Source organism: Podarcis cretensis, assembly GCF_951804945.1.
Source record: "Podarcis cretensis genome assembly, chromosome: 17".
NCBI lineage: Eukaryota > Metazoa > Chordata > Lepidosauria > Squamata > Lacertidae > Podarcis > Podarcis cretensis.
In genome coordinates, this window is record NC_137187.1 from 26,190,281 (window position 1) to 26,218,120 (window position 27,840).

The 27,840-nt window shown below is 46.2% G+C and overlaps 1 protein-coding gene and 1 long non-coding RNA gene across 4 annotated transcripts; one reads left to right on the top strand and one right to left on the bottom strand.

Annotated features, from left to right (window-relative positions):
* Window positions 1–1,125: 1,125 nt before the first annotated feature.
* On the top strand, window positions 1,126–27,840 carry SNAPC3 (small nuclear RNA activating complex polypeptide 3). Of its 3 annotated transcripts, none has more exons than XM_079959663.1 (9): window positions 1,126–1,438; window positions 6,509–6,583; window positions 10,026–10,110; window positions 16,946–17,050; window positions 17,588–17,737; window positions 22,150–22,232; window positions 22,960–23,124; window positions 25,640–25,747; window positions 26,054–26,213. In XM_079959663.1, exons 1-9 carry the CDS (start codon window positions 1,191–1,193, stop codon window positions 26,127–26,129), a joined length of 1,095 nt encoding a protein of 364 aa, XP_079815789.1. In that variant the 5' UTR covers window positions 1,126–1,190; the 3' UTR covers window positions 26,130–26,213. The 3 variants fall into 3 exon arrangements, with proteins under 3 accessions (XP_079815789.1, XP_079815788.1, XP_079815790.1); XM_079959662.1 differs by lacking the exon at window positions 26,054–26,213 and adding an exon at window positions 27,507–27,840 and having other exon boundaries at window positions 1,129–1,438; XM_079959664.1 differs by lacking the exons at window positions 1,126–1,438; window positions 26,054–26,213 and adding exons at window positions 2,808–2,896; window positions 27,507–27,840.
* LOC307206627 lies at window positions 14,047–16,935 on the bottom strand. The gene is made up of 3 exons (XR_013834432.1): window positions 16,648–16,935; window positions 15,205–16,359; window positions 14,047–14,074 (listed from the first exon to the last, which is right to left on the bottom strand). It is a non-coding gene; the product is annotated as an uncharacterized lncRNA (long non-coding RNA).

Here is a 27,840-nt window from a genome sequence, read left to right on the forward strand (position 1 = left end):
ATATATATATATATATATATATATATATTAACAGGACAATCCCAAATCCAAATAAAAAAGCAAAGAAATGAGACCGATCAGTAGAGAATTCTGAGAACACCCCACTGTGTTTTCTGCACAGTGAAGCAATGTGAAATAAATATGAAGTAGTATTAGGAACAAAAAAACTCAGTTGTTCATACCTGTAAACATGTTTAACAAAAAAAGTGAACAAAAATATTACATTTAATTTAGTTTTCAGATTTCAAGAGCAAAGGAAGAAGCTTTTATGTTCTGATTTGGTTAAAAAGGATACAGTACTACCACAGAGCCTAGAACTTGCCGATCAGAAGGTCGGTGGTTCAAATCCCCGGGACGGGGTGAGCTCCTGTTGCTCGGTCCCTGCTCCTGTCAACCTAGCAGTTCGAAAGCACGTCAAAGTGCAAGTAGATAAATAGGTACCGCTCCGGCGGGAAGGTAAACGGCGTTTCCGTGCGCTGCTCTGGTTCACCAGAAGCGGCTTAGTCATGCTGGCTGCATGACCCGAAAGCTGTACGCCGGCTCCCTTGGACAATAAAGCAAGATGAACACCGCAACCCCAGAGTCGGTCACGACTGGTCAGGGGTCCCTTTACCTTTTTACCCCTTTGATGCACAGAATGAAACAACCATTTCCTCAAAGTGTGATTCATGGATTAATGGATGCTTGTGTTTTCCAATTATTATTTATAAAATATTTCTACCCGGCTCTCATAGCCCTAGGGTAATCAGGACGGCTTAAATGGATATAAAACAGAAAACAAATTAAAATAAAACAAACAATGACAAGCTCCCCACCTCCTGGAAAAAAACACCCAGCCTCCCCTAGTTCAAAACCGTAAATGTGCGCACTGGAATCTGGGTGCGCCTTTACGCTTACACTAAAACACATTTCTAATTTCCTTATGGCAGGAATGCGATCTCGGCAAGCTGGCTTCCTTAGCAATTCACTGCAAAAGCAAGCGAGAGTCGTGCAAAAGCAGACAACATCCGTGCATGTAGGAATGAAAATCACGTGCATGCATTTTTTTTTTATTTTTGGGAGGCGCTGGAAGAATCAGAAACTACAAATCCCACAAGCCACCGCGCTCTTGCTTTACGACTTTGTTTATTTTTTTCATTCCCCGGGCCTTTCTCTCTCTCTCTCTCCATCCCCGGCTTGCCGCTGCAAAGATGGCTGGGTGCAGCAGCGGCGGCAACGGATCTGCTTCCCGGAGGAGCGACATCCCCGAGTACGAGACGCCGGAGCTGAACACGCGTCTTTTGCACGTGGGAACCTTCGGGTATCTCTGGAAGGAGCGGCTGCGCGAGGCGGAGCTCTCCCTGAAGCCCGAGGCGCCCGCAGAAGAGGACGATGCCGCGCTGGTGCAAGAGCTGGGCTGCACGCCGGAGGTCGCGGCCGAGCTGAGGGCGGTGTGCAGGTGGGACGGCCGGGTCTGGGGCTCCGGCCCCCGAACAGCTGGGCTGCAAAGTTCCTCGGCCTGTCCTTCACCCCGCATGGAGATGGCAGGACTCTAGGGCGCGCACCAGTGCCGGATTTACGTATAAGGCCCCACTCTCTTGGGGGCCCCCAAAAAAAATCAAGGGGGGGGGACTAGATGTACATTTCCAAAATATAAGATAAAAAGCAAATAAAATAAAACCTACATACAGCAACAGTGTTTTGTGTTGTGTAGGCTCCTATGATGTAAGTCATGGGCCCCGCCTGCTAGCCTGCTCCCTAAAATATCCCTGGTTTGCTCATTTCTATATATAGGGTGCCTACATTCTGCATGTGCAAATGGCTTGAGATACCTGTTAGGTCCAATAATTACCATATAGCATATATCCAACACCAAAAACAGGGACAATTTGTTGTTGACAAAGGATACCTGGACATATGAAGGGCCCCATTACCTTCAGGAGCTTAGGGCCTCACCAAACCTCAATCCGGCCCTGGTGCGCACAGCCTTCCCAAACCACGCTGAACCCTCTTGCAGAGAAAAGTCTTGCTGGCTTTCCAAAACAGGATTGCAGCAAGGGTTGCAACCTTGGTTCTGGCAAAATGCAGGGCGGTTGCCCCCCCCCCCCCCGACATCAAAGCAATCCATTGCAATCTATTGCAGCCTAACAGGATGGCCTCTTTGGAATCTTTAAAATTTCATTTATGGCTTTCACTATTACAGGTACTTTACATTCATAAAAACAATACATTAAACATTTCCTCCCTTCCCCCCCTCTAACTATCCATTGCTGCTGCATATTCTAGTCCTTCCATAACCTCTCTCTCTCTCTCTCTCTCTCTCTCTCTCTCTCTCGTTTTATCTCGGCGGGATTTATACTGCTGAATTTACTTTTACCCTGCTAACGTTTTACAGTGATTCTTTATATATTCTGCAGACATTCTCCAGTCCTCCTTCGATACCCTTTGTGGCCCCTCTGGAAATTGTCTCTCTTTTACACACACACACACACACACACACATGAATGTGCAAATCTGCCTGTGCTTGACAACCCAGAGCTTAAACACATGGCCTAGCGCACACCTTTTCTGACACATGCGTTTGGAGACGATCCCTAACTTGGCACACACACACACACACACAGAGAGAGAGAGAGAGAGAGAGAGAGAGAGAGAGAGAACCTGAAATACAGGACAAAACTGTACCAATGCTAAAGTACTTAGCATTTTGCACTGAAATACGGGATTATCCTGTATTATACAGGACAGGTGGCAACCCTAATTGCAAGCCTAAAGCCAGTATCATGGCTCAGGCCCATGGAGGTAGACAATGCAAAAAGCTAGAGAGGCTGCAGGTAGGCTGAATGTCCGGTTGCCATGGAGCTGCCCAAATGAATGGCGGCCTGGTGGCCTTGTTGGCTGTTGTTGTGACTAGGCAGTGGGTGATCTCCCCTTATCCTTAGCAACAAGTGCTTCTGCTCTCTTGTCTTTCTTTTACTGTGGGTTTTATTTCATTGTTGTTGTTTAGTTGTGTCTGACTTTCCGTAACCCCATGGAGCATGCCAGGCACTCCTGTCTTCCACTGCCTCCCGCAGTTTGGTCAAACTCATGTTAGTAGCTTTGAGAACACTGTCCAACCATCTCGTCCTCTGTCGTCCCCTTCTCCTTGTGCCCTCCATCTTTCCCAACATCAGGGTCTTTTCCAGGGAATCTTCTCTTCTCATGAGGTGGCCAAAGTACTGGAGCCTCAGCTTCAGGATCTGTCCTTCCAGTGAGCACTCAGGGCTGATTTGCTTCAGAATGGATAGGTTTGATCTTCTTGCAGTCCATGGGACTCTCAAGAGTCTCCTCCAGCACCATAATTCAAAAGCATCAATTCTTCGGCGATCAGCCTTCTTGATGGTCCAGCTCTCACTTCCATACATCACTACTGGGAAAACCAAAGCTTTAACAATATGGACCTTTGTCGGCAAGGTGATGTCTCTGCTTTTTAAGATACTGTCTAGGTTTGTCATTGCTTTTCTTCCTTTAAATGGTGACCCTTTAAAACCTCAACACAGCTTCTTGTTGGCCTTTAAGGAGAACAGTCCTGTTCCCCACAGCTGAATTTGAACGGAGAGGAAGTTGGAGGGAGCAGTCAGCTGCCTGTTACAGCAACCCGGGCAGGGAAGGGGTGGTTTGGGGCGATTTGGGGCAGGAAATCTAAAGTTGCCCGATCCATAGCTCTGGCCCATGCAACGAGTGGGGGACTTGCTGCATTACAAAGTTATTGGCGCTTACTCTCTACCCAGGCTCTACACCCCCAGAAAGAAGAGAGATTATTTTCGCACATAATACCCAAGTTTGGGTTGAGGTCCAGGGTTGGCATCATTGGGCCCATGGTCCAGTGGGCAGCTCCTACTGCTCCTTGGGAGTTACCAGGCCCTGTTTCTCTTATGTCCCTACAACCTGCACTTTCCCCCTTGAGTAAACAAGCAGTGGTGGAGCCACGTGGACCTTGCTGTAAAGATAGGAGGGCCAGGCGACACAGTGGCGCACCTGGCTTTGAGTTTCTCTGCCTTCTCTCTGCTCCTGGGTTTGGGGCCGGTTTGCAAGGAGAGGCTCACTTGGTTAGACCCTGGCCAGCGAAGGGACTGACCGCTGGCCAGTCCACCAGGGGGAGCACAACACATGCCCTGCCCCGGGGCACCAGCAACCCATGCTACGCTCCTGTAAACAAGCAAGGAGAAAGCACAGTGGGAGGCTTCTCGTAGCTCGTGCTCTTCGTGAGAAGCAGATGTACATTGGGTCCAGAAGGAGAAGCGAGTGAATGGGCAGTGGCAAAAGGGAAGAGGGCATCTGGACCGAAGGGCTCCCCAATCTAGACACGGTGCTGGTGGCAAGCTTTCATTCCCACTGGTGCAAAATCATAGCTGCTTCACCAATCCAGCATTTGTTTCTAGTCTCAAAGGAGATTCTAATAAAGGGTTACTCCAATACGAATGTCCTCTCCAGTGAATGAAACAAATTGTTTAGATTATTTCAGCGGATCTGTCATTGATTGCACGCTTATGCAAGAAGGACATCTTACAAGAACACCACTTCGCTTTTCTTAGAAAAAGCTCTTCATTGCTCCTGTTGGTCCGATCATAACCTACTTTACCTTCACCCCCTAGACCAGTCCTCCCTTGTTTCTAGGAATGCATCACAAAACGGTGCTAAATTTTAGGGTTTTGATGCCCGCCTATGCTTTTTCCTGCATGGAAGATGGCCAGCATCTTACTGGCATGTGGGGCCCACCAGCTTTGTCCAGGGGGTGTGAGTATGTCCCTCGTCTTTCCAAACATCCAGATTATGCGAGGGGCATGACGCGGCAAGAACATTTCCCCTCTTTGGAATGGCAAGCACTGTAATGCCAAGCGGGAACACTGTACAGTGGTACCTCTGGTTACGTATTTAATTCGTTCCAGAGGTCTGTTCTTAACCTGAAACTGTTCTTAACCTGGAACACCACTTTAGCTAATGGGGCCTCCTGCTGCTGCCGCATGATTTCTGTTCTCATCCTGAAGCAAAGTTCTTAACCCGAGGTACTATTTCTGGGTTAGCGGAGTCTGTAACCTGAAGCGTATGTAACCTGAAACATATGTAACCCGAGGTACCACTGTACTAGCCAAACAGCCTTCACTGACCTGGGGCCCTCCAGAATGTGCTTCCGGGAGCTCATTGGAGTTGTAGTCTAAATCATTTGGAGACTAGCAGGTTGGTGAAGGCTATAGTAGTTGCAACCAGTTTGCTCCTGTAGTGTCTATACCATGAGTAGGCAAACTAAAGCCCAGGGGCCGGATGCGGCCCAGTTGCCTTCTCAGTCCAGTCCGCGGACGGTCCGGGAATCAGTGTGTTTTTACATTAGTAGAATGTGTCCTTTTATTTAAAATGCATCTCTGGGTTATTTGTGGGGCATAGGAATTCATTCATTTTTTCCACTTCAAAATATAGTCTGGCCCCCCACAAGGTCTGAGGGACAGTGGACCCGCCCCCTGCTGAAAAAGTTTGCTGACCCCTGGTCTATACAGAGGGTGGATCTACACACAGGGGGAAAAACCACATGCTATAAATAAGTCAGAAATTAAATCATTATAACAAAAGGGGGGAAAAACACTATGGAAAACTGCATAGAATTATTTTTTTTACTCTCCACCACCACCTGATGTTTCATATTTATAACGCATTCAAAATGCTGTTTTTTGACCACTGTAGCTGAGTCCTGAGTTTATTTCTCAACTGTGCTATTTCAGATTGTTATTGGGACTCATTATTGACTGCTCCTTTGGGGGGGGAAATCAAACAGACTCAACTCTGCCTTTCAGAGTTGGGTTAAGTAAAAATAATTTCCCCTTGCATGCTAATTTTCTAACTTCAGTTATCTTAAAGGTAAAGGGACCCCTAACCGTTAAGTCCAGTCGCGGACTGGGGTTGCGGTGCTCATCTCGCTTTAAAGGCCGAGGGAGCCGGTGTTTTTCTGCAGACAGCTTCCGGGTCATGTGGCCAGCATGACTTAAGCCGCTTCTGGCGAAACCAGACCAGCGCACCGAAACACCGTTTACCTTTCCCGCTGGAGCGGTACCTATTGATTACTTGCACTTTGACGTGCTTTCGAACTGCTAGGTTGGCAGGAGCAGGGACTGAGCAACAGGAGCTCACCCCGTCGTGGGGATTTGAACCGCCGACCTTCTGATCGGCAAGCCCTAGGCTCCGTGATTTAGACCACAGTGCCACCCGCATTATCTTACTATTATGTTAAAAACCTCCTTGTTGGCTCTTAGTGATAACTACGCTGTAGTTTTGCTTGTAGCCCGAATAAAATGTCTGTTTGCAAGATACAAAGTCTGCAGTAGAGACAAGAATCGAACACCTGGCCCTGAAAACATTTTGTTTGCAGTTGTCTGTGTTTACTCCCATCCTAGCCCACAAATAGTTATTTCTTGAAGACTAGCTCTTCCTATGCTTTTTACATGATGACTTTTTATATGGAAATAGACCTGGGGTTTTTATTTTTCTGTTTCTCTTCTAGAATTGATGCACTAAAGAGTTCTGGGAAAGAAGACACAGAAGTTATACCCGAAGACACCAGCTTAATAACTCTTAGGTAATACTGAATTTTATTACAGTCACAATCCTGAAAAATTCTGGTAACTATACTAATGCTGCGAACAAGTTTTGCTTAGGGCGTTCTTTTAGCAAATGTCTGGAGAAGATACTATGGTGGCTTTTAACTGTGTGTGTGAATAGGAATGTTTTAAAATTTGTAGGGAAAAAAGGATACATTTCTGTGCGTCTTTAGAGTCCCTTTTCTCAAATCCCATCCTTTCCCCTTCTCCCATGTAATGATTATTATTTCTTTACTACATCGTTCCATCTGTCGCTCCGCTTTTTCTCATTCCCCACCCCCAGATCCCTCTGCACCCCACGGAACCTCCTTTTTCTCTTTTCCACCATCTAGATGTTGCTGAACTACCAAGTCCCATCAGCCCCAGCAAACATGGCCAATGGCAATGGATGGTGGGAATGGCAGCTCAACAATACTGGGGAGACCAAAGTATCCCCACACCTTCTAAAAGTAGAACGCCCTCTTTTTCCTCTCTCTCTCTTTCCTTTTCCTCGCCCACACCTCCTTTTGCACTGCCTGTTGCCCTTGTTCACCCTGTTTTTCTTCTCCCATCCCATTCCTTGGTAGCTCTCCTTTCTCAGTTTGTCTTCCCTAGATTCCTCCCTTGGCACTTTTGCACAAGGCTAGTTCTCTCCAAAGAAAAGACGTGCTGGATGTTGCACAGCTCTGAGTTGATTAGGGTTGTCATACATCCGGGAAATATTAATAATAATAATAATAATTTATTATTTGTACCCTGCCCGTCTGGCTGGGTTTTCCCAGCCACTCTGGGCGGCTCCCAACATGATAAAACATCAGACATTAAAAACTTCCCTGTACAGGGCTGCCTTCAGATGTCTTCTAAAAGTCGGATAGTTGTTTATTTCCTTGACATCTGGTGGGAGGGTGTTCCACAGGCAGGCGCCACTACCGAGAAGGCCCTCTGCCTGGTTTCTTGTAACCTCACTTCTCTCAGTGAAGGAACTACCTCAGAGCTGGACGTCAGTGTCCAGGCTTGACGATGAGGGTGGAAAATTCTCCTTCAGGTATATTGGGACTGAGGCCCTTTAGGGCTTTCAAGGTCAGCACCAATACTTTGAATTGTGCTCAGAACCGTACTGGGAGCCAATGGAAGTCTTTCAGGACCAGTGTTATGTGGTCTTGGCAGCTGCTCCCAGTCACCAGTCTAGCTGCCGCATTCCTGCATGTCCTGTTTGCGGGGGAGGGGGGGCAAACAGGCCCATCTGGGTGGATTATTACATTTTAAAGGGAATGTCCGGGATTTTTTTGGGGGGGGTATTTATTTATTTGTTTTATTTATTTATTTATTGTTTTATTTATTTGTTTGTTTATTGGTTGGTTGGGCAGCTCTGCATGCCGTGGCCGCTGCCAGCCCGAGCCAGGGAAAGAGGCGTGCCCCGGCTCAGGCTGGCAGCGGCTCGGGCTGTCCTCTTTTTTGCTCTTCAAGATATGTCAGCCCTGGAGTTGATGGGGGGGGGGGGAGGAGCGATGGAGGCATTTTCTAATCCACGCTCTTTTGATGGGCTTAAGTAAGCCTTGCGTGTCCTCATTAAGAGTTTGGAACGCGTTGAAACACAGTCCTTGGAGTTCGATTCAATTTATTATATCTGTATGCTGCTTTTCATTTGCGTGAATCGCAAAGCCACAGAAACAAACAACTAACAAAAACATAATAGGACACTGAAAACACGGCATAAATCCTATGGAATAATTAACAAATCATCAGTAAAACAGTAACAAATCGTCTGTAGAACAATTACAAATCGTTAGCAAAATAACAACAGCCTATAAAACGCTATTAACGAAACAGATTAAAAAAATTAAGCTAAACGGTTAACAGCATTTTATAGGATTCACAAAATACTGCAGTTGGTCTGAGGCACTTTGAAAAGTGTTGTTAGCCAATTTCCCCTCTATAATATACAGGAGGCAGCCATTCTGCATGGGGGTCCCGTTCCTGGCCCCCACGTGTGCCACCGGAGCTTTCGTAAGCCCGTTTTGCCCTCTTCTGGGTTCAAAGTGATCCATGCGTTAGCAGTCGTGCATCAATTGGACACACGCAAAATGATTGCCACATGTATATCAGTAGCGTTATGATTAAATTGACTTGAATACCTCTCTTTTAGGTCCATCTATTTAGAAGCAAATCCAGTCAATTTGGGATCCTCTTGCAAAGTTCACACCCTGTCCCGTCCCTTTGGGTCTCGTCTTAAAAATGGAACGTTTTGAGCACTGTGCATTTCAGGAAGTGAAAACGTGAAGTTGAGTACATCATGTAACATCAAGATAAACTAGGCCATTCAGGTTACGGAACGTGTGACACCCTGTACTGCCCATTTGAAAAGCACAGAAATAAAATTTGCAGGAAATTGCCCTTTTATGGTAATTACATCAATCTGTAGTTATGGCTGTGGGTGCCTTTGAAGTTCAGAAACTGCAGTTAGTCCAAAAGGCAGCTGTCTGATACATTAGCATCGTATCAGAAGTGTGACTGCTTGTCACTACATGTGCTTGCTCATGCTCTGATTTCCCCCAATTTTGAGCCCTCGTACAACTTCCATTATTCCTGACAATTGGCCTGGAAGTTGTGGTCCAAGACAGTTGAAGGCTAATCTCCTCAGATGTCCTCAGCATGGATGTCAAAGTCACCCAGGGCCTGAGTTCCTCCAACATCTCACAGGAGACAACTTTGCTCAGATAGTGAAGAAGAGAGGTTGTCTAGTGAGAGAGAACGGACTTCTATGAATTGCAGCGACATCTCCTTGCCCCCCTAAATCCTCTAGTCCGGGCTGATGTTGCGCCGAGTAACCAGGCGCACAGAGCTTTCATATTCTCGGAAGTTCCTGTTCCTGTTTAGAATGCTTCATTAACTTTGCAAAAGGAAATACACAACAACAGATAACTTAGATATGCTGGCCATCCACTCTGAACCAGTTTAATGACTTATCTGGGCAGGGATCTGCGGCGCCTAGTTAGCTGTTAGTTGTGGTTGCTTATAGAAGACTTCCTGGTTATTTGTTTTTTATTCTAATTCCCTGACGACAGTTGCTTTCAGAGAATGCTTTGAAACGCCAGCCAGCAATTTGCAGGCTCCTGTTTGGGACAGAGGATGTCAAAGCCTTGCTTGGGGGTACTGAGTGTTTTGTCTCAGTTCCTAACTGTTGAGAAACACTCAACTTTATTTAATGACCAAATGGCGGCTTCTTCTGCCGGGTGGGATTAACTACAGTTGTACAAGAAAGGCAATACAGAAAAAGGCAAAAAAACCCTCAATGTTAAACTCAGATTTCAATTAAAAATGCCTGCTGGAATATAAAAAAAAGGTATTCAGTAGGTGCCCGAAGTTTCTGTCGTCTGCTGCCAGGAAGACACAACTCCAGTATGTCATTCCCCGTCTCCCTTTTCTTCCCTTCTTCCATAGGATTAGACAGAAGGCTCTGACCAGGCGAAAAGAGACAGTCACTGTCGATCGGGCATGCAGACAGGAAACGTTTATTTACGAGATGGTAAGGCTTCTCTCACCTCGCCGTCACCCAGCCGACACACTCAAGCCTACCAGACAAACTCACGTAGAATAATGGCGACATATCATAAGCGAAGGTCTCTTTTCAGGCTGTGTACATGTGGGGAACACTTGCTACACCTGTGGGGCTGCATGGATTGTAGAGCTGTTTAGGGAAGTTTTAAAATGTTTGATGCTGTACAGTGGTACCTCGGGTTAAGTACTTAATTCGTTCCGGAGGCCCATTCTTAACCTGAAACTGTTCTTAACCTGAAGCACCACTTTAGCTAATGGGGCCTCCCCCTGCCGCTGCGCCGCCGGAGCACGATTTCTGTTCTCATCCTGAAGCAAAGTTCTTAACCCGAGGTACTATTTCTAGGTTAGCGGAGTCGATAACCTGAAGCGTCTGTAACCCGAAGCGTATGTAACCTGAAGCGTATGTAACCTGAGGTACCACTGTATTGTGTTTTTACATACGCGCCAGGTTACAGACTCCTCTAACCCAGAAATAGTACCTCAGGTTAAGAACTTTGCTTCAGGATGAGAACAGAAATTGTGCTCCGGCGGTGCGGCAGCAGCGGGAGGCCCCATTAGCTAAAGTGGTGCTTCAGGTTAAGAACAGTTTCAGGTTAAGAACGGGCCTCCAGAACGAATTAAGTACCGTATTTTTCGCACCATAGGACGCACTTTCCCCCTCCTAAATAGCAAGGGAAAATGTGTGTGCGTCCTATGGAGCAAATGCAGGGGGGAGGCAGGCGGGAAAAGCCCCCAAGAGCCGCACACAAGCTTCGTGCGCTCTTGCGGGCTTTTCCCCAGGAGGGAGAAGGGACTGACTGGCCGCATCAGTCCCTTCTCCCTCCTCGGGGAAAAGCCCCCAAGAATGGCGCCCCCCTTAAAGGCTGCGCGGCTCCTGCGGGCTTTTCTACGAGGTGGGGGAATCCTTTAAAGAGCCTGCGGCTTCTGTGGGATGTGGGGGAAGCTGCAGCAGATTCCCTCCTCCCGGGCTCCCTTTGAAGCGGCAATGTGGGAGGGTAGCAGCTTACACTCGTGTAAGCAGCTCCTCTCCCACTTTCCTGCTTCAAAGCAACTACGGAGGAGGGAAGGAAGGGGGCCATGGATCCTCCGCTGCTGACGGCTGCAGCGGATTCCCTCCTCCTGGGCTCCCTTTGAAGCAGCAAAGTGGGAGGGGAGCAGCTTACACTCGTGTAAGCAGCTCCTCTCCCACTTTCCTGCTTCAAAGTGGAGGGAATCCACTGCAGTTGCGAGCAGAGGATCCATGGCTCCGCTTCCTTCCCTCGAAGCAGGGTGCGGGGGTGCAGGGGGGAAAGACGGCAGGAAACAGATGCCGGGCAGGAAGACACAACCACACTTTGACCACTGAAAGTCCACCCCAGCCTCCCCAGATTTCCACTGAGACGGCCAGGCTAATCTCGATGGCCATAAGTCTGGCTCAGCATTATTAACTGGACTTAGATAAGCCATGGTTCCCCTTCCTACCCTCCTCTGAGGCTCTGTAGCCTTATTGGAGTTCACCGATTGGGTCTGCGTTGCTCCGGGACAGGAGGAAGGAAGTCAAAATGACACCGAGGTTGGTTCAAAGAAAGAGTTTATTCTGCTCTCCGGATAACAGAAGGCACCTGTGTGGTGAGTCCACAGCAAGTACAAAGAAATGACAGGTTTCATGCAGTTTATATATCCTCCAGGCACCCTCTCCCTCCTCCCCTAGGAGCCCAACCACGTCGGCGTACGTACACAGGTTGACATCACATATGTTCCTGCTCTGGTACTCTCAACCATAAAAGGATCTTCCTTCCTGTACTTCTGACCATAAAAGGATATTCCTGTTCCTACTCCTATCTTGGAGCAAGAGGTCACTACTTCCGAGAACATGCTCTGGCGTTAGTCCCAGACTTGGGTCTCTGCGTCATTTGTGGTCAGGACATAAGATATGTCTGTGTCTGTTCTACTGGTAAAGTCAAGGCCAGTCTTGCCGTCAAACTGATAAGGGAGAGAGCTGTGTTCTTGTTTTGCATTTGCTCAACGGCTAAAGATTATGCATTTTAGCTAAGGAGAAATGGGGATTTTGGTGCAGTTTAAAAACTGCCTGCACAGTCAGTTTTGAGGTTTGGGAAACCCATTCCTTCAGCTCGATTTAAAGCAGCAAAGCGGACAGGAGCCGCCCGCTTTGCTGCTTTAAATAGTTTAGTGAAACATTTTATTCAGAATATTTTTTTCCGTATTTTCCTCCTCTAAAAACTAGGTGCGCCCTATGGTCAGGTGCGCCCTATGGAGCGAAAAATACGGTACGTAACCAGAGGTACCACTGTATTCGGTTGGAGGCTGCCCAGAGTGGCTGGAGAAACTCAGTCAGATGGGCGGGGTATAAATAACAACAACAACAACAACAACTATTATTATTATTATTATTATTATTATTATTATTATTTTATGCGCTGAAAATGGAGCTCAAGGCCAGTGGTTGCAGAGTTTGGTCATAACAGAGGTCATTCCACCTACACAGAGGGGCCAACCAGGTTTTTCCTTTTCTCTTACCATGTCTTTGGTAGAACTGACACAAAAAACAAAGCCTGCCCTCCCTTATTTTTTTGCATTTTTATAATTTGACTTAGCCAAGGATGAAATTTCTGATATGTAATGGCCAGGACAGCACTTTGGATAATGATGGAAAGCATGGATTGCCACTCCCTATGCCTCATCTATCCAGCTTGATTGCCACGTCAGATTAGAGATATTCCCAGTATCGCTTGAGTTCTGCCTCTCCTGTTAGCAAATTTCTCCATTTTCTCATGGGCTGAGCCTTCTGCAATTTGAAGATGATGGGAATGTACTCTTCTTGATATTGCTTCATTCTGCCTTGTTTAGGGCGATGGTGTTGTAATAATTTGTGCAGATTTGTGGGTGAAGTAATAGGTTTGGTTTTCAATATATACTGTTTGGAAAGAAGGGAGTTGATAGTATTGTACTGGTTACTAGCAAAGAAACCATTGCATGTGCTTTTTTTTTTTAAAGCAGAGCCAGAGTTTGATCATTTATAGGCAAAGAATTTCTAATTCCATATAAAAGGTAAAGGGAACCCTGACTATTAAGTCTAGTCGTGACTGACTCTGGGGTTGCGGCACTCACCTCGCTTTATTGGCCGAGGGAGCCAGCGTACAGCTTCCAGGTCAGGTGGCCAGCATGACTAAGCCGCTTCTGGCGAACCAAAGCAGTGCATGGAAACGCTGTTTACCTTCCCGCTGGAGCGGTACCTATTTATCTACTTGCACTTTGACATGCTTTCGAACTGCTAGGTTGGCAGGAGCAGGGACCGGGCAACAGGAGCTCACCCCGTTGAGGGGATTTGAATCGCCGACCTTCTGATCAGCAAGTCCTAGGTTCTGTGGTTTAACCCACAGCCCCACCCGCATCCCTAATTCCATATACTAATACTAAAATAAAACAGTCAATATAATGTGGCAAACTGGCAAATGCAATAAACTGGAGTCCTTTGGACTTAGTGTGGTCTAGACTATCAACTTAACAGGTACAACAGCCTTAGTGGAAAAATCCCACCGAATGCTGTTTTTGCAAATAATGCCTTTAAAATGGCAAAATGCTTACAATATTTAAAACCTGCAAAACTCCCGATAAGGCATTTATATTTATGCCTTTTATTGTTTACTGCGATCCACAACTCTTTGCGTCAGAATTATTTTACTGGCATGTGTGCCTGTTAGCGTTCAGGTTAGTCAAGCTTAGTAGAAATATCACTCGCCTGCCCTGCACCCCAGTGCAGTTTAGTAGACAGGACGGCTGCAGTCTTCAACACACTTGCCTTGGAGAAAGCCCCATTTAAGCCAGTGGGGCTTGCTTTTGATTAGACCTGCATACAGTTGTACTGCCATTAGTATCGTTGGCAATCAAGGCACTCAACAAGTCACAACGGAAAGAGGGAGGTTTTTCTCACCCTTCCATCCTAGAGTACAGTGGTACCTCAGGTTACATATGCTTCAGGTTACATACGCTTCAGGTTACAGACTCCGCTAACCCAGAAATAGTGCTTCAGGTTAAGAACTTTGCTTCAGGATGAGAACAGAAATCGTGCTCTAGCAGCGCAGCAGCAGCAGGAGGCCCCATTAGCTAACGTGGTGCTTCAGGTTAAGAACAGTTTCAGGTTAAGAACGGACCTCTGGAAAAAATTAAGTACAGTGGTGCCTCACAAGACGAACGCCTCGCAAAACGAAAAACTCGCAAGACGAAAGAGTTTTCCGTTTTTGAGTCGTTCCGCAAGATGAATTTCCCTGTGGGCTTGCTTCGCAAGAAGAAAGCCCATAGGGAAATCTCCGGGGACCTCTTTTAAAGGCTTCTCTGCCGACCCCCAGCATTTTAAAAGCCCCCGGGACAGCGGAGGTCTTCTGAAGGCAGGCGGTGGGCGAAAGTCTTTGCTCCCCCCCCCCCCGCCTGCCTTCAAAAGCCGTCTCCGGGATAGCGGAGAAACGCGCTGCGCTTCTCCGCTATCCCGGGAAGGCAGGCGGGGGGGAGCAAAGACTTTTGCCCCCTGCTGGCCTTCAGAAGAGGTCCAGGAAGGCCGGCGGTGGGCGAAAGTCTTTGCTCCCCATCACCTGCCTTCCCAGGATAGCAGAGAAGCGCAGCGCGTTTCTCCGCTATCCCGGACGGCTTTTGAAGGCAGGCGGGGGGGAGCAAAGACTTTTGTCCACCGCCTGCCTTCAGAAGACCTCCGCTGTCCCGGGGGCTTTTAAAATGCTGGGGGTTGGCAGCGAAGCCCTCCTGTCCCCGGAGCTTGCGGGGCGGGAGGTGGGGAGAAGGGCTTTTCTTCCCACCGCCAGCCTTCAGAACAGCCTTCTGAAGGCTGGCGGTGGGAAGAAAAGCCCTTGTTCCCCCCCCCCCCAGCCTTCAGAAGAGGTCGGGGGACAGACTGTCCCCGGACCTGGTCTGAAGGCGGTTTCCATAGGAACGCATTGATTGATTTCCAATGCATTCCTATGGGAAACCGTGCTTCGCAAGACGAAAAACTCGCAAGAAGAAAAAACTTGCGGAACGAATTCATTTCGTCTTGCGAGGCACCACTGTACTTAACCCGAGGTACCACTGTACTTGTTCTCTCTAGGGACGCTGTGGTCTAAACGACTGAGCCTCTTCGGCTTGCATTTAAATCATCTTATCAAGTGCAGCGCCGGCGCCTCAGTAGCATGTCTGCTATTCTGACATTGTTTGCACATTGCTCATGTGTTCATTTCCTTGCTGATAAATTCACTATGTGGCCTAAACCACTCTTGGGCTTGCTGATGGGAAGGTTGGCAGTTTGAATCCCTGTGAGGGGGTGAGCTACCATTTCTCTGTCCCAGCTCCTGTCAACCTAGCAGTTCAAAAGCACAAAGTGCAAGTAGATAAATAGGTACCACTTTGGTGGGCAGGTAAACAGCGTTTCCGTGTGCTCTGGTTTCCGTCACAGTGTCCCATTGCCCCAGAAGTGGTTTAGTCATGCTGGCCACATGACCCGGAAAGCTGTCTGTGTACAAAGGCTGGCTCCCTCAGCCTGAAAGCGAGATGAGCGCCGCAACCCCAGAGTCGCCTTTGACAGGACTTAACCGTCCAGGGGTCCTTTACCTTTTTTTTTACCTTTATGTGTTCTCTCTCTCTCTCCATTGTTGAGTGCACTTTTGGCTAATGCCACTAACGATGCAATCCTTTGCATGATTTAAGGAACAACTTCTTCACATAGCACATCTGAACCTTTTCTTGGCTGCCACAAAGTGTGGCAATGGTCACCAACTGAGACAGATTTCAAAGGCGCTTTGATAAATTCACGGATACCACACGAATTCTTCAGATACCACACGAAAGCTTATACCCAGAACAAACTTAGTTGGTCTCTAAGGTGCTACTGGACAATTTTTTAATTTTTTTATTTACATCGACTGTGTCAGACCAACACAGCTGCCTACCTGAATCTAGTAGGATAAGGCTGTAATTCACTACCAGCCATGATGGCTGTTTATACTTCCAGGGTCGGAGGCCGTTGCTGTGGAATAACTATTGCCTTTGTGTCTTGCTTGTGGGCTTCCCATAGACATCTGGTTGGCCACGATGGGACATGGGATACTGGACCAGATAGTCCTTCAGTTTTCTCCAACAGGAGTGTTCATTCATTGGCCATGGTTTAGGAACATCCTTCTGGTAATCCCTTTCAAGTCTGAACGTCTCCTAATCCCGATGCTTTGACTCCACCTCTCTTTATAGATAGTTGTAAGTAAAATAAAATAAAATAAAATAAAATAAAATAAAATAAAATAAAAGCAGTTCGAAAGCACCTCCGGGTGCAAGTAGATAAATAGGGACCGCTTACCAGCGGGAAGGTAAACGGCGTTTCCGTGTGCGACTCTGGCTCGCCAGAGCAGCGATGTCACGCTGGCCACGTGACCCGGAAGTGTCTCCGGACAGCGCTGGCCCCTGGCCTCTTAAGTGAGATGGGCGCACAACCCCAGAGTCTGTCAAGACTGGCCCGTACGGGCAGGGGTACCTTTACCTTTACCTTTAAGTAAAATTCAGGGAAACACTGCCGAAACCAGATGGGCCAGTTCTAAAGCTAGCGAGGTAAACGGGGTTGTATCCCAATTAGGTTATACTCAGAATAAACCTACTGAAATCAATGAAGCAAAGATAGTTATGCCTGTTGACTTCAATGAGCCTATACCAAACATGACTAGCATTGAGCCCAGTGATTATAAACTTGTGTGTGTGTGTGTGTATTGAACTTCAGTTGCTTTGCGAGCATCCAGCAAGCTTTAGAATAATATTATAACGTCTTGCCTTGCCAGGAGTCCCAAGCAATTGGAAAGAGGCCAACAGATCCAGAAAACTTAGTCAAGGAGGGACAGCTGCTTTTAACCCTGAATATTTTCTACCCTGTTATATTACAGAAGGTTGGTGGCTTCTTTTGCTTATTTTCATGTCTTTGTTGAGTGGCTTGACATCATTCACTAGTGAAAACAAACTCCTCTTGGAGCACATCTTGTAAGAAAGTGGAGTTGCTTTGGTTAGAAGGAAGAGTTTACCTGGTTTCCTTAAAGTAAAAGTATATGTCAAATAAGTTAGTTTTGACGAGATAAGCTGGACGTACTTAGCCAGTAAAAGCCCAGTCTAAAGCCTAAGGCAGGCATCCCCAATCTGTGGCCCTCCAGATGTTTTGGCCTACAACTCCCATGATCCCTAGCTAACAGGACCAGTGGTCAGACATGATGGGAATTGTAGTCCAAAACATCTGAAGGGCCAAAGATTGGGGATGCCTGGCCTAAGGTTTGGCTAAGTGCCTTGCTGTACGAGTTTTAGAGATCACCCTTTATTTATTTTTACTTAGGCTGGAACATTAACGCCCGCTGCACGCTTAGGTATTCAGTAGCAACAACAGCTCCACAAATACTCAATTTTTAGCTGATCTTCGTTCTTTGTGTCCTTTACAGCATAAGCTGCGCAAGCCCTATCAGACCATGTTGGTTCTAGGCAGCCAGAAACTTACAGAGCTGAGAGACTCCATTTCCTGCGTCAGTGACTTTCAGATTGGCGGGGAGTTCAGCAGTCATCCTGATCAGGCCCCAGAAAATATCAGTAAGGTAGGAAAATTTCCATTTTCTTATGTACAGTGGTACCTCAGGTTACATACGCTTCAGGTTACAGACTCCGCTAACCCAGAAATAGTGCTTCAGGTTAAGAACTTCGCTTCAGGATGAGAAAAGAAATCGTGCTCCGGCAGTGCGGCAGCAGAGGGAGGCCCCATTAGCTAAAGTGGTGCTTCAGGTTAAGAACAGTTTCAGGTTAAGAATGGACCTCTGGAAAGAATTAAGTACTTAACCCGAGGTACCACTGTACTACTTCTACTATGTACTACTTCTACAGTTCTAGGACATTTGGCAAGGCTAAACATCAGGTGAAATCTTTTAGCAGTTGCTAATATTTTAGCCCCATCTTAACAAGCATATATGTGGGCAATCCTCTGCATCAGGACTGATGAACTGAAGCTTCCCTTCTGAGTGTTCATTTGCTGCCAGTCATGGTGGAAAGGGCACAACGTTTTCAATGATTTGTGGCTTCCTTTCATCAGATTTCTTCATCCTAGCTCCTTTGTACGTGAAGGAGAAAAATGGGAACAACTTTGCTCTAGAGCGTTGATTTTCAGTATCAACCGTGAATGTTCAATGGTTAATTTGGGTGTTTCTCTAGCCACCGCAAGATTTCGCAGGCTTTGGAAGCTGATAGTTATGGCGAATGGAAAACTGATTGCTTTGGAAACTGTGGTTTCCATGTTGATTCCAAAATAATTTGACAGCGAAGCCAATTTTACTTATACAAAGGCCTACTTTATGATGAATAGCGGGAACCACAAAGAAACTGCGTGGAACCATTGAAGTGCTGTATGTATTTCAGTGCTGACGTATGTAAAAAGCATGCGTGTTATGTGTTGCGACCATGACTAAAGACCAACAGAATCTTCATGAGTAGTTAGTAAACAGTTAGAAAGGTTAAAAATTGCATTCCAAGAAGGCACGGGGTGGGACAGGGTGGGCCTCTTCACGGCCACAGTACTTCTTGGCCTTAATTGGCGGAAATCTCCGCACTGAAACCAGAGATATGATTCTAAGAACAGCACATGAACAGTTTAGGAAATGCCTTTGGGGCTCAGCAACACCAAGAATATCCTTGCAGAGAAAGCAGCTACAAATTAAAGAAGGTGGATTTGGAATCCCCAATTTGGAATAATATCATTATGCTTACCTACTGTCAAGTAGGTAATGCGGGTGGCGCTGTGGGTTAAACCACAGAGCCTAGGGCTTGCCGATCAGAAGGTCGGCGGTTCGAATCCCCATGATGGGGCGAGCTCCTGTTGCTCGGTCCCTGCTCCTGCCAACCTAGCAGTTCGAAAGCACGTCAAAGTGCAAGTAGATAAATAGGTACCGCTCCGGCGGGAAGGTAAATGGCGTTTCCATGCGCTGCTCTGGTTCGCCAGAAGCGGCTTAGTCATGCTGGCCACATGACCCGGAAGCTGTACGCCTGCTTCCTCGGCCAATAAAGCGAGATGAGCGCTGCAACCCCAGAGTCAGTCATGACTGGACCTAATGGTCAGGGGTCCCTTTACCTTTACCTTACTGTCAAGTACTAAATATTGGGATCCTACAGTTGGCCCTGATTTCCAGATGTGGGCAACCCTAAAATATATACATGGCACCTTTGGTTGGTTGGTTGGACAATACTAGGATCAAAATATTTGAAATTTCAGGTGACTCTGGAAACAATTAAATCACTTAGAAGAATATGGAATATATTGGCTACTAAAAACTAATTTGATCCATTTTCACATGCTAAATTTACTCTGTGGGGAAACCCCATACTAAGAATTGCAAAAAAGATGGTGATATAGAAAAATTGGATAGAAGCAGGTGTATTGACATTGGACCAACTGGTAGATGGGGAAGTTGAATGTTATACTTCTGCTATTTTAAGTCAAAAAATAACATCTATCAAATGCAGCCCAGTGGCGATATCTTCAATTACAACATCTCCTAACAAGTGTGTTTGGGCCGTCGGCCCTTTCAGCTTCTGAGATACCTGAGATATTGGAGTAATTGGGCAACTCAATCAAAAACAAAAATCCAGCAATTCCTTTTTATAGATATCTATTAGCAATACTCAAGTTAAATATGCAGACTATAAGAGGACTGGAATAAAGAACTGGAACTTTTATTAGCTTCAATTCCTAAGGTGTCATTAGATTAAAAATTAATAGTATTACAGTGGTACCTCGGGTTACATACGCTTCAGGTTACATACGCTTCAGGTTACATACGCTTCAGGTTACAGACTCCACTAACCCAGATATAGTCCTTCAGGTTAAGAACTTTGCGGTGCGGCAGCAGCAGGAGGCCCCATTAGCTAAAGTGGTCTTCAGGTTAAGAACGGACCTCCGGAACGAATTAAGTATGCAGCCAGAGTTACCACTGTACAACAGAAAATGATGTTTAGAGTTTATTGAACTCCTTTACTATTGTATAAAAAAGGGTTAGCTAAGGTAGTTCAGAGCTGCAGATGTAGCAAGGACAATGCCTCTCTGAAACACTTGTTTGTACAGTTCTCTTTACATAACAGTTACTTATTAGTAACCCACATTGTGAAATATTTGTACAATGCTTACAGAACTGCAGCTGCCAAATGGCTCCTTAAACCAAGGTTGCAGTTGCCAAACAGATGGTCTAGTTGCCATTTTGGGGCAAGACGGCTGTAAAGCTTTATTTTTCAAATGATAGGCTGACTGCGATTAAGTCTCAGTTAAACACCTGGCTAGTTCAGAGGACTACCTTGAGCTAGGTTAAGAACTTTGAGAACTTAAAGAAGAAAAGTCTCTTGATCTGGGGACAGTCTGCATATATACCGTATTGGCCTGAATATAATCCGCACCTGAATATAAGCGGCACCTTTAAAATTCGGGGGGGGGGGGGAGACAATACCCAAATATAAGCCGCTCCCTTAAAATTTCGCAGGCACACCCGTTACGTTTTACCGTATGACTGTTTCAGCAGCGATATCGTAAAAGCCAATTTTTGTAAGGTTGGGAATTTCAGCCGCAGTTTAACTTTTCACGGTCGGAATTTGGGGGGGGGGGTGAGGCTCATATTCAGGCCAATACAGTATTGGCCAACTCCGACCTCTTTTTCTTAATGGTGACACATATCATTCATAACGTAAGAATATTCTTCACAACTGTGAGCATTGCAGCTGGACGAGGCAAGTGAAGACAAGCGACAACAATGAAATATAATGTTGCTCACCGTTCCTTCTCGGGCTGCACAGAAAAAAACCCATTTTGGTCAAGATCCAAGGATTGCCCAGACATGCAGCTTCAGATGCTGGAGATGTCAGGCTCCATCCTGGCACCCGGGCATCTTCACTTGGTCGCAAGTAATCAAAATGTGCCTGGTGCCTGGCTAATTTTGAACACAGCGTTCCAGGATCCTTTGTTGCCAGGGATTCTCAGCCTTTTGCCTTTTGGCGGCTTTCCTGAAGAAGGGGAGGCAGATAATTGTGGGGCAGTCGCCAACAATGCCAGCATAATCTTAATGAACAGTTAGAAAATATACGGTATTTAAAAAGTTGTGTCGTTGCAACTTGAGCTGTAGAAGGTATTGCTGTGATGAGAAGCTTAAAGGTAAAGAGACCCTTGACCATTAGGTTCAGTCATGACCGACTCTGGGGTTGCGGCACTCATCTCGCTTTATTGGCCGACGGAGCCGGTGTACAGCTTCCGGGTCATGTAGCCAGCATGACTAAGCCACTTCTGGCAAACCAGAGCAGCACAAGGAAACGCATTTACCTTCCCGCCGCAGTGGTACCTATTTATCTACTTGCACTTTGACATGCTTTCAAACTGCTAGGTTGGCAGGAGCAGGGACCGAGCAACGGGAGATCACCCGGTTGTGGGGATTCAAACCGCTGACCTTCTGATCGGCAAGCCCTAGGTTCTGTGGTTTAACCCACAGTGCCACCCGCGTTCCATGTAGAAGGTATTGCTGTCCAATTATAGCTCCTATCCCTGCTGACCACGGGTGATGCAGGATGAGGCCAATAGGACTTGGACTCCAATAGTCTGAGGAGAAACACAGGTTCCTCACCCCCAGCTAAGATGATTTGCTTAACTGGTACAGTGGTACCTCTAGCTGCATACTTAATTCGTTCCGGAGGTCCGTTCTTAACCTGAAACTATTCTTAACCTGAAGCACCCTTTAGCTAATGGGGCCTCCTGCTGCTGCCGCGCCGCCGGAGCACGATTTCTGTTCTCGTCCTGAAACAAAGTTCTTAACCCGAGGTACTATTTCTGGGCTAACGGAGTCTGTAACCTGAAGCGTATGTAACCCGAGGTATCACTGTATTTGAGAATATAGATGAGACATAAGGAAGGATGTGGTATTTGAGGTAAACTGGTTGCCGAGCTAATACTTTCCCCTCTTCTCTCTTTGTATTTCTCCCTTTCCCCCAGGACCTTTACAAGTCTGCCTTCTTTTATTTTGAAGGTGTTTTTTACGACGACAGAAGGTACCCCGAGTGCAGGGACTTAAGCAGGTAGAGCATTTACATTTTCATATGTTAGATCCCATTCTCAAGGGCCCAGAATGCCTTTGTAGAACTGACTTGTTGACTTGAGGAGATGCCAGGAGTTGGAACGCTTCCAAGCTAAGCCAGAACTAGATGTCATCCTGACCAATGATGCAACAGACCTGGGAAAGGAAGCTATGTGGGCGCTTGTCTGGTAGGATCCCCTCTGCCTCATCCTACTTTGAGGTTGCCTTTCCTAACCCCAGAAGAGGACATCTATAGGGAGCAGTCAGCAGACAGGAGAAGGATTAAACAGCAGCCTTCTTCTGTCCGCCAATCTCCCCTGAAAATGTTGTCCCCTTCCCCAGTGTCTGGCTCTGATATTATTTATAAAATGACCCAGGCACATATGCAAGTGCCTCTCTGAATTCATCCCAAGCAGTTTCTAAAAGCACAAGAATATATTGCATTGGAAAAAATTTAATGGACTCTTGGAGTGAGATGGGACCCAAAGGGCTATTGGTTTGTCATACAGAGTCTGCCCTAAGACAACAAAACTGCCATTATTAATAAATGTGTGCACATACCCCTCTGCCTAACCGGTGCATAGTTTTCATGGTCTTGGGCTTATTTAGAATGCAAAAGGATTTTGGGAACTTGCCCTGCCTTGTATCTTGAGAGAAATGGTTTCTGTCACCGACAGCATCGTATCATTGATGTAACGGAAGTAATACTGGCTTACCGTGATTTTCAGGACCATCATTGAGTGGGCAGAATCTCGTGAAAGGGGCTATGAGAATCTTCAGGCCGCTAAAATGGAAGACTTCACATTTAATGACTTGAACATCAAAATAGGTTTCCCGTACCTTTACTGTCACCAAGGAGACTGTGAGCACATTGTCATCATCACAGATATCAGGTAAATCACCGTTCATTTCCAGGGCCTCTGAAACACTTTCAGCTAGGGGCTCCCTTCGTAATAATACCTTAGCTTGCTTTCTCCGTCCCATGATGTCTTGCCAAATACAAGGTGGTTCTTTTAAAATTAGATTCAGAAGCAACACAAACGCAAGTGGTGAGAAGATTACAGATTTTATTCCAAACTGCAAGCAGTATACAGTGGTACCTCGGGTTACATACGCTTCAGGTTACAGACTCCACTAACCCAGAAATAGTACCTCGGGTTAAGATCTTTGCTTCGGGATGAGAACAGAAATCGTGCTCCAGTGGCGCGGCAGCAGTGGGAGGCCCCATTAGCTAAAGTGGTGCTTCAGGTTAAGAACAGTTTCAGGTTAAGAACGGACCTCCGGAACAAATTAAGTACTTAACCCGAGGTACCACTGTATACATTACTAAGCAAGCACTTCAGTCTGCCATGGGGAAGTCCCAAAGATGTGGTGAAGTGACCCCCCCAGACAGCCTTCTTTTTGCCCAGCTCTGTGGCCAACAGCCTGCACGCGGACTCCCAACTAAAATATTCAAAACTAGGTATTTTTTAGATGCTGGCTCAGCTATGAGCCACCCTGCCCTTCATCAAACACACATACTGGTCAGTGCATGTTTTTAGCCATTTGCCACCAGACCACACATCAAAGGCATCTATCAAAGACATTCACAAAGGATAGGATAGGGATGTAATACACATAGATAAACAGAGCCAGGAAGAGATGGACAGAAGGAGTTGACCGTGTCAGATTATCTCCTCGAAATCACAATAATCTTCCGAAATAATTATCCCATACACATGTATTCCAGTTTGTTGGCATTGCAGAGATTATGGTGTACAGTGGTGCCTCGCAAGACGAAAAGAATCCGTTCCGCGAGTCTCTTCGTCTTGCGGTTTTTTTCAACTTGTGAAGCAAGCCCATTAGCGGCTTAGCGGATTAGCGCTATTAGCGGCTTAAGGGCTTAGCGGATCAGCTGATAAGCGGCTTAGCGGATCAGCTGTTAAGCGGCTTAGCGGATAAGCAGATAAGCGGCTTAGCGGATCAGCTGTTAAGCGGCTTAGCGGATAAGCAGATAAGCGGCTTAGCGGCTTAGAAAAAGGGGGGGGGAGGAAAAAAACCCGCAGGAACTCGCAAGACATTTTCGTCTTGCGAAGCAAGCCCACAGGAAATTCGTTTTGCGAAGCACCTCCAAAATGGAAAACTCTTTCGTCTAGCGGGTTTTCCGTCTTACGAGGCATTCGTCTTGCGGGGCACCACTGTATAGGCTGCTGTTGCGTGCCAGTGGCAATCCATTGATTGGGCCAGGCATAGGCAAACTCCGGCCCTCCAGATCTTTGGGACTACAATGCCCATCAACAGGACTAGTGGTCAGGGATGCACGTTCGCAACCCACAGCGTTCACAACCTGCAGTGGCACATCTGCGCACGTGCGGGTTGCGCTTCTGCGCATGCGCAAAGCATGATTTAGCGCTTTTGCGCATGCGCGACCCCTAAAACCCGGAAGTAACCTGTCCCAGTACTTCTGGGTTTCGGAGGGTCCGTAACCCGAAAAAAACGCAACCTGAAGAGTCTGTAACCCGAGGTATGACTGTATAAAAAAAGCTTTCAGTTTCTGAAGAAGTGTGCATGCACACGAAAGCTTATACCAAGAATAAAGTTGGTCTCTAAGGTGCCACTGCACTTTTTTTTTTTTTAATATCTTTTGATTATTATTATGATTATCTCATGAAAAGTTAGGAATTAGCTCCTAGGCTGCTTCACTTACTAAAGAACGTTTCCTAAACTAAAGCAACCGCAGAATAACATTTACAATTGAGCCACCTTGTCATTGCTTTGTTTTTAGATGCTTTCAGGAGCAGGTATAACAGCCATAGGCAAACTCGGCCCTCCAGATGTTTGGGGACTACAACTCCCATAATCCCTGACCACTGGTCTCCTGTTAGCTAGGGATGAAGGGAGTTGTAGTCCCCAAACATCTGGAGGGCCGAGTTTGCCTATGCCTGAGGCATAATATATGCTTTTTCTCCAGCTTTGTGCTCCATAACATTTGTTGTCACTTCACCATCATCATCATCATCATCATCATCATCATCATCATCATCTTAGTTGTATGTCGCCTTTCCATAGTTGAAACTATGCTCAAGGCGGTTTCCAACATAACATGATTTACATTAATACAAACATAACAGACGCCATAAATAATAAATAAAACACATCAAAAAGTACACAACCAAATGGTAGCAATTTCCACGTAAATTGTAAGATCTAAAACTAAAGATACAACAATAATATCAGCTCTCGCGACCTCCCGTGAACAATACTCCAGCCCAAGAATCTGTTCAACAGCCTCAGCTTTTGTAGCTGGAGTCAGTCAGCACTCCACTCTCTTAACATAGAAATGTTAAGATAGAAGATGGAGAGGAGACAGTTACCAATGGAGTGTTTGTGTTCCAAGTCAGCCCTTAACACAGTCTTTCTCTGTACAAGGCTTATTCACCGGGACGACTGCCTAGATAGGAGCCTCTATCCCTTGTTAACCAAGAAACACTGGCTTTGGACCAAGAAATGCTTTGTGTGCAAGATGTACACAGCAAGGTAAGTGGTCAGAAGTACATTTCACCTTGAGGCACGAGTTTTCGATCACAGCGCTCTTTAAAGGTTTTGCTCATTTCATTTAATACTACTGACAACTGCTAGAGACTTCTGATAGTGCCAGAACAAATAAAACAAACCATTATCTTTTTTTGCAGTTATTTACTATGGCTAGTAAATAACTATTTGAGGCGTTCCCAAAGGAAAGGAAGGATTGAACTCTGATTAATAAGAATACACACAGAGGCTTGAACCAGCAAGACTCTGGGAAGGGTGCATATAATAATCTGTCTCTCTGTCTCTCTCCAGCCCCTGGCCCAGGTCGTTTTATTCACAAAAGAGCTTTTTACGGAGTGTTCGTAAGAACCAATCAGATTTCTTCTGAGCATTTCAACAAACCCACGTGGGGACAAAGTTAAACTACCAAAACTAATTAAGCACACATATTTCTGGGGTAAACAAAGAACAGAACTACAAAGGAGAGCGTTACCCGGAGGTAATAAACAAGCAATATACCATACATGATGAGGAGGATGGCCAGGAGGACAGCGATCATTATCACCTTCATGTGAGATCTGTTTCCTGGCCCTAAGATTAACATCCTAAGATTAACATATTAGAAAAGCTACATCAAAGAAACTTGCCCACTATCTTTATGGCCCAGGGTGCCTTCCTGGCAAGCAACTGTGGCAATGGACGTGACTGGTCAAGAAAGAGAAATGGAACAGGGATGCAGAGGTGTGGATTGATCAAGAATCATATCAAAATAGTTTATACCCCGTCAACGCAATGCTTTCATTGCTGACACAGATGGCTTACTCTATATCATAGCAATCCCACCTGATCACTACACTATTTGCACTAGTGCCTCTAATATAGGATACATACATACACCACGTTTTTCGTTTTATACGTGTGGTCTCGCTCTCTAGCTAGCTGCAGGTTACAAAAAGTGCTACGTATTTACCACATTCAGCGGCTGAAAATTCTGCACCTTAGTGGGAGGGGGTATGAGTTGTGGGCAAAGTCAGTGGGGCTGGCACTTCAGTCCTTTGGGACCCCTGCTTCAAAATTTGCAGTCAGTCAAGGAATTAACACTTTTGTTTATTGAGTTAGATATTTAAGAGCCCTCATTATAATCACCACCTTCCTTGAGCTGGCAGGAGAAATCCGCATCAGCTAAAGCTCTGTTTTCTAGTTAAGTTACAAGTGCCATGAATAACTAGCGCAAAAGCTCAACAGGTTCAGTTTTTATAAATTTTGCAATTGTACCTTCTGCGTCTAAAAGGTAAAGGGACCCCTGACCATTAGGTCCAGTCATGACCGACTCTGGGGTTGCAACGCTCATCTCACTTTATTGGCCGAGGGAACCGGCGTACAGCTTCTGGGTCATGTGGCCAGCATGACTAACCTGTTTCTGGCGAACCAGAGCAGCGCTCGGAAACGCCGTTTACCTTCCCACCGGAGCGGTACCTATTTGTCTACTTGCACTTTGACGTGCTTTTGAACTGCTAGGTTGGCAGGAGCAGGGACCAAGCAACGGGAGCTCACCCCGTCATGGGGATCCGAACCGCCGACCTTCTGATCGGCAAGTCGTAGGCTCTGTGGTTTAACCCACATCGCCTACATCAGCTATGTTGGCTGTTCAGGAGCTCTTTATTAATTTGGGGGGCATAATTTAATTTCAGGGAGTGGCAGTAACCAGGGTTTGGTGCTTGTGTTACAGATTGCCTGTTAACTTTTTTTGTCTTGGAACCTACAGATGGGTGACTAATGATGACAGCCTCGCTCCAGAAGACCCCTCTTTCTTCTGTGACGTCTGCTTCCGAATGCTGCACTACGATGCCGAGGGCAAAAAATTAGGAGAGTTTCTTGCTTATCCCTATGTTGATCCAGGGATTTTTAACTAAGGCTTTGTCAAGAAGGAAGATAGCAGGCGTCGTCGTGATGTGCTTCTGTGGCTGCTGGACCAGCCAAGTACTTAAAACTGTTGTTCTTTCCAGCTAGTAGTTACCATTAGAATTGCTACGCAACCTGGAAGAATCTACATCATTTTTTTAAACATATTTTTATTAAAGATTTTTTGGTTTACAAAA

Bases quoted from the DNA above. Each gene is read 5' to 3' on its own strand.
- SNAPC3 (XM_079959662.1), top strand. From the start codon at position 1,191: ATGGCTGGGTGCAGCAGCGGCGGCAACGGATCTGCTTCCCGGAGGAGC. The intron at 10,111-16,945 runs GTAAGGCTTCTC...TTGCCTTGCCAG, and splicing joins AAACGTTTATTTACGAGATG to GAGTCCCAAGCAATTGGAAA. The intron at 25,748-27,506 runs GTAAGTGGTCAG...TGGAACCTACAG, and splicing joins TGCAAGATGTACACAGCAAG to ATGGGTGACTAATGATGACA.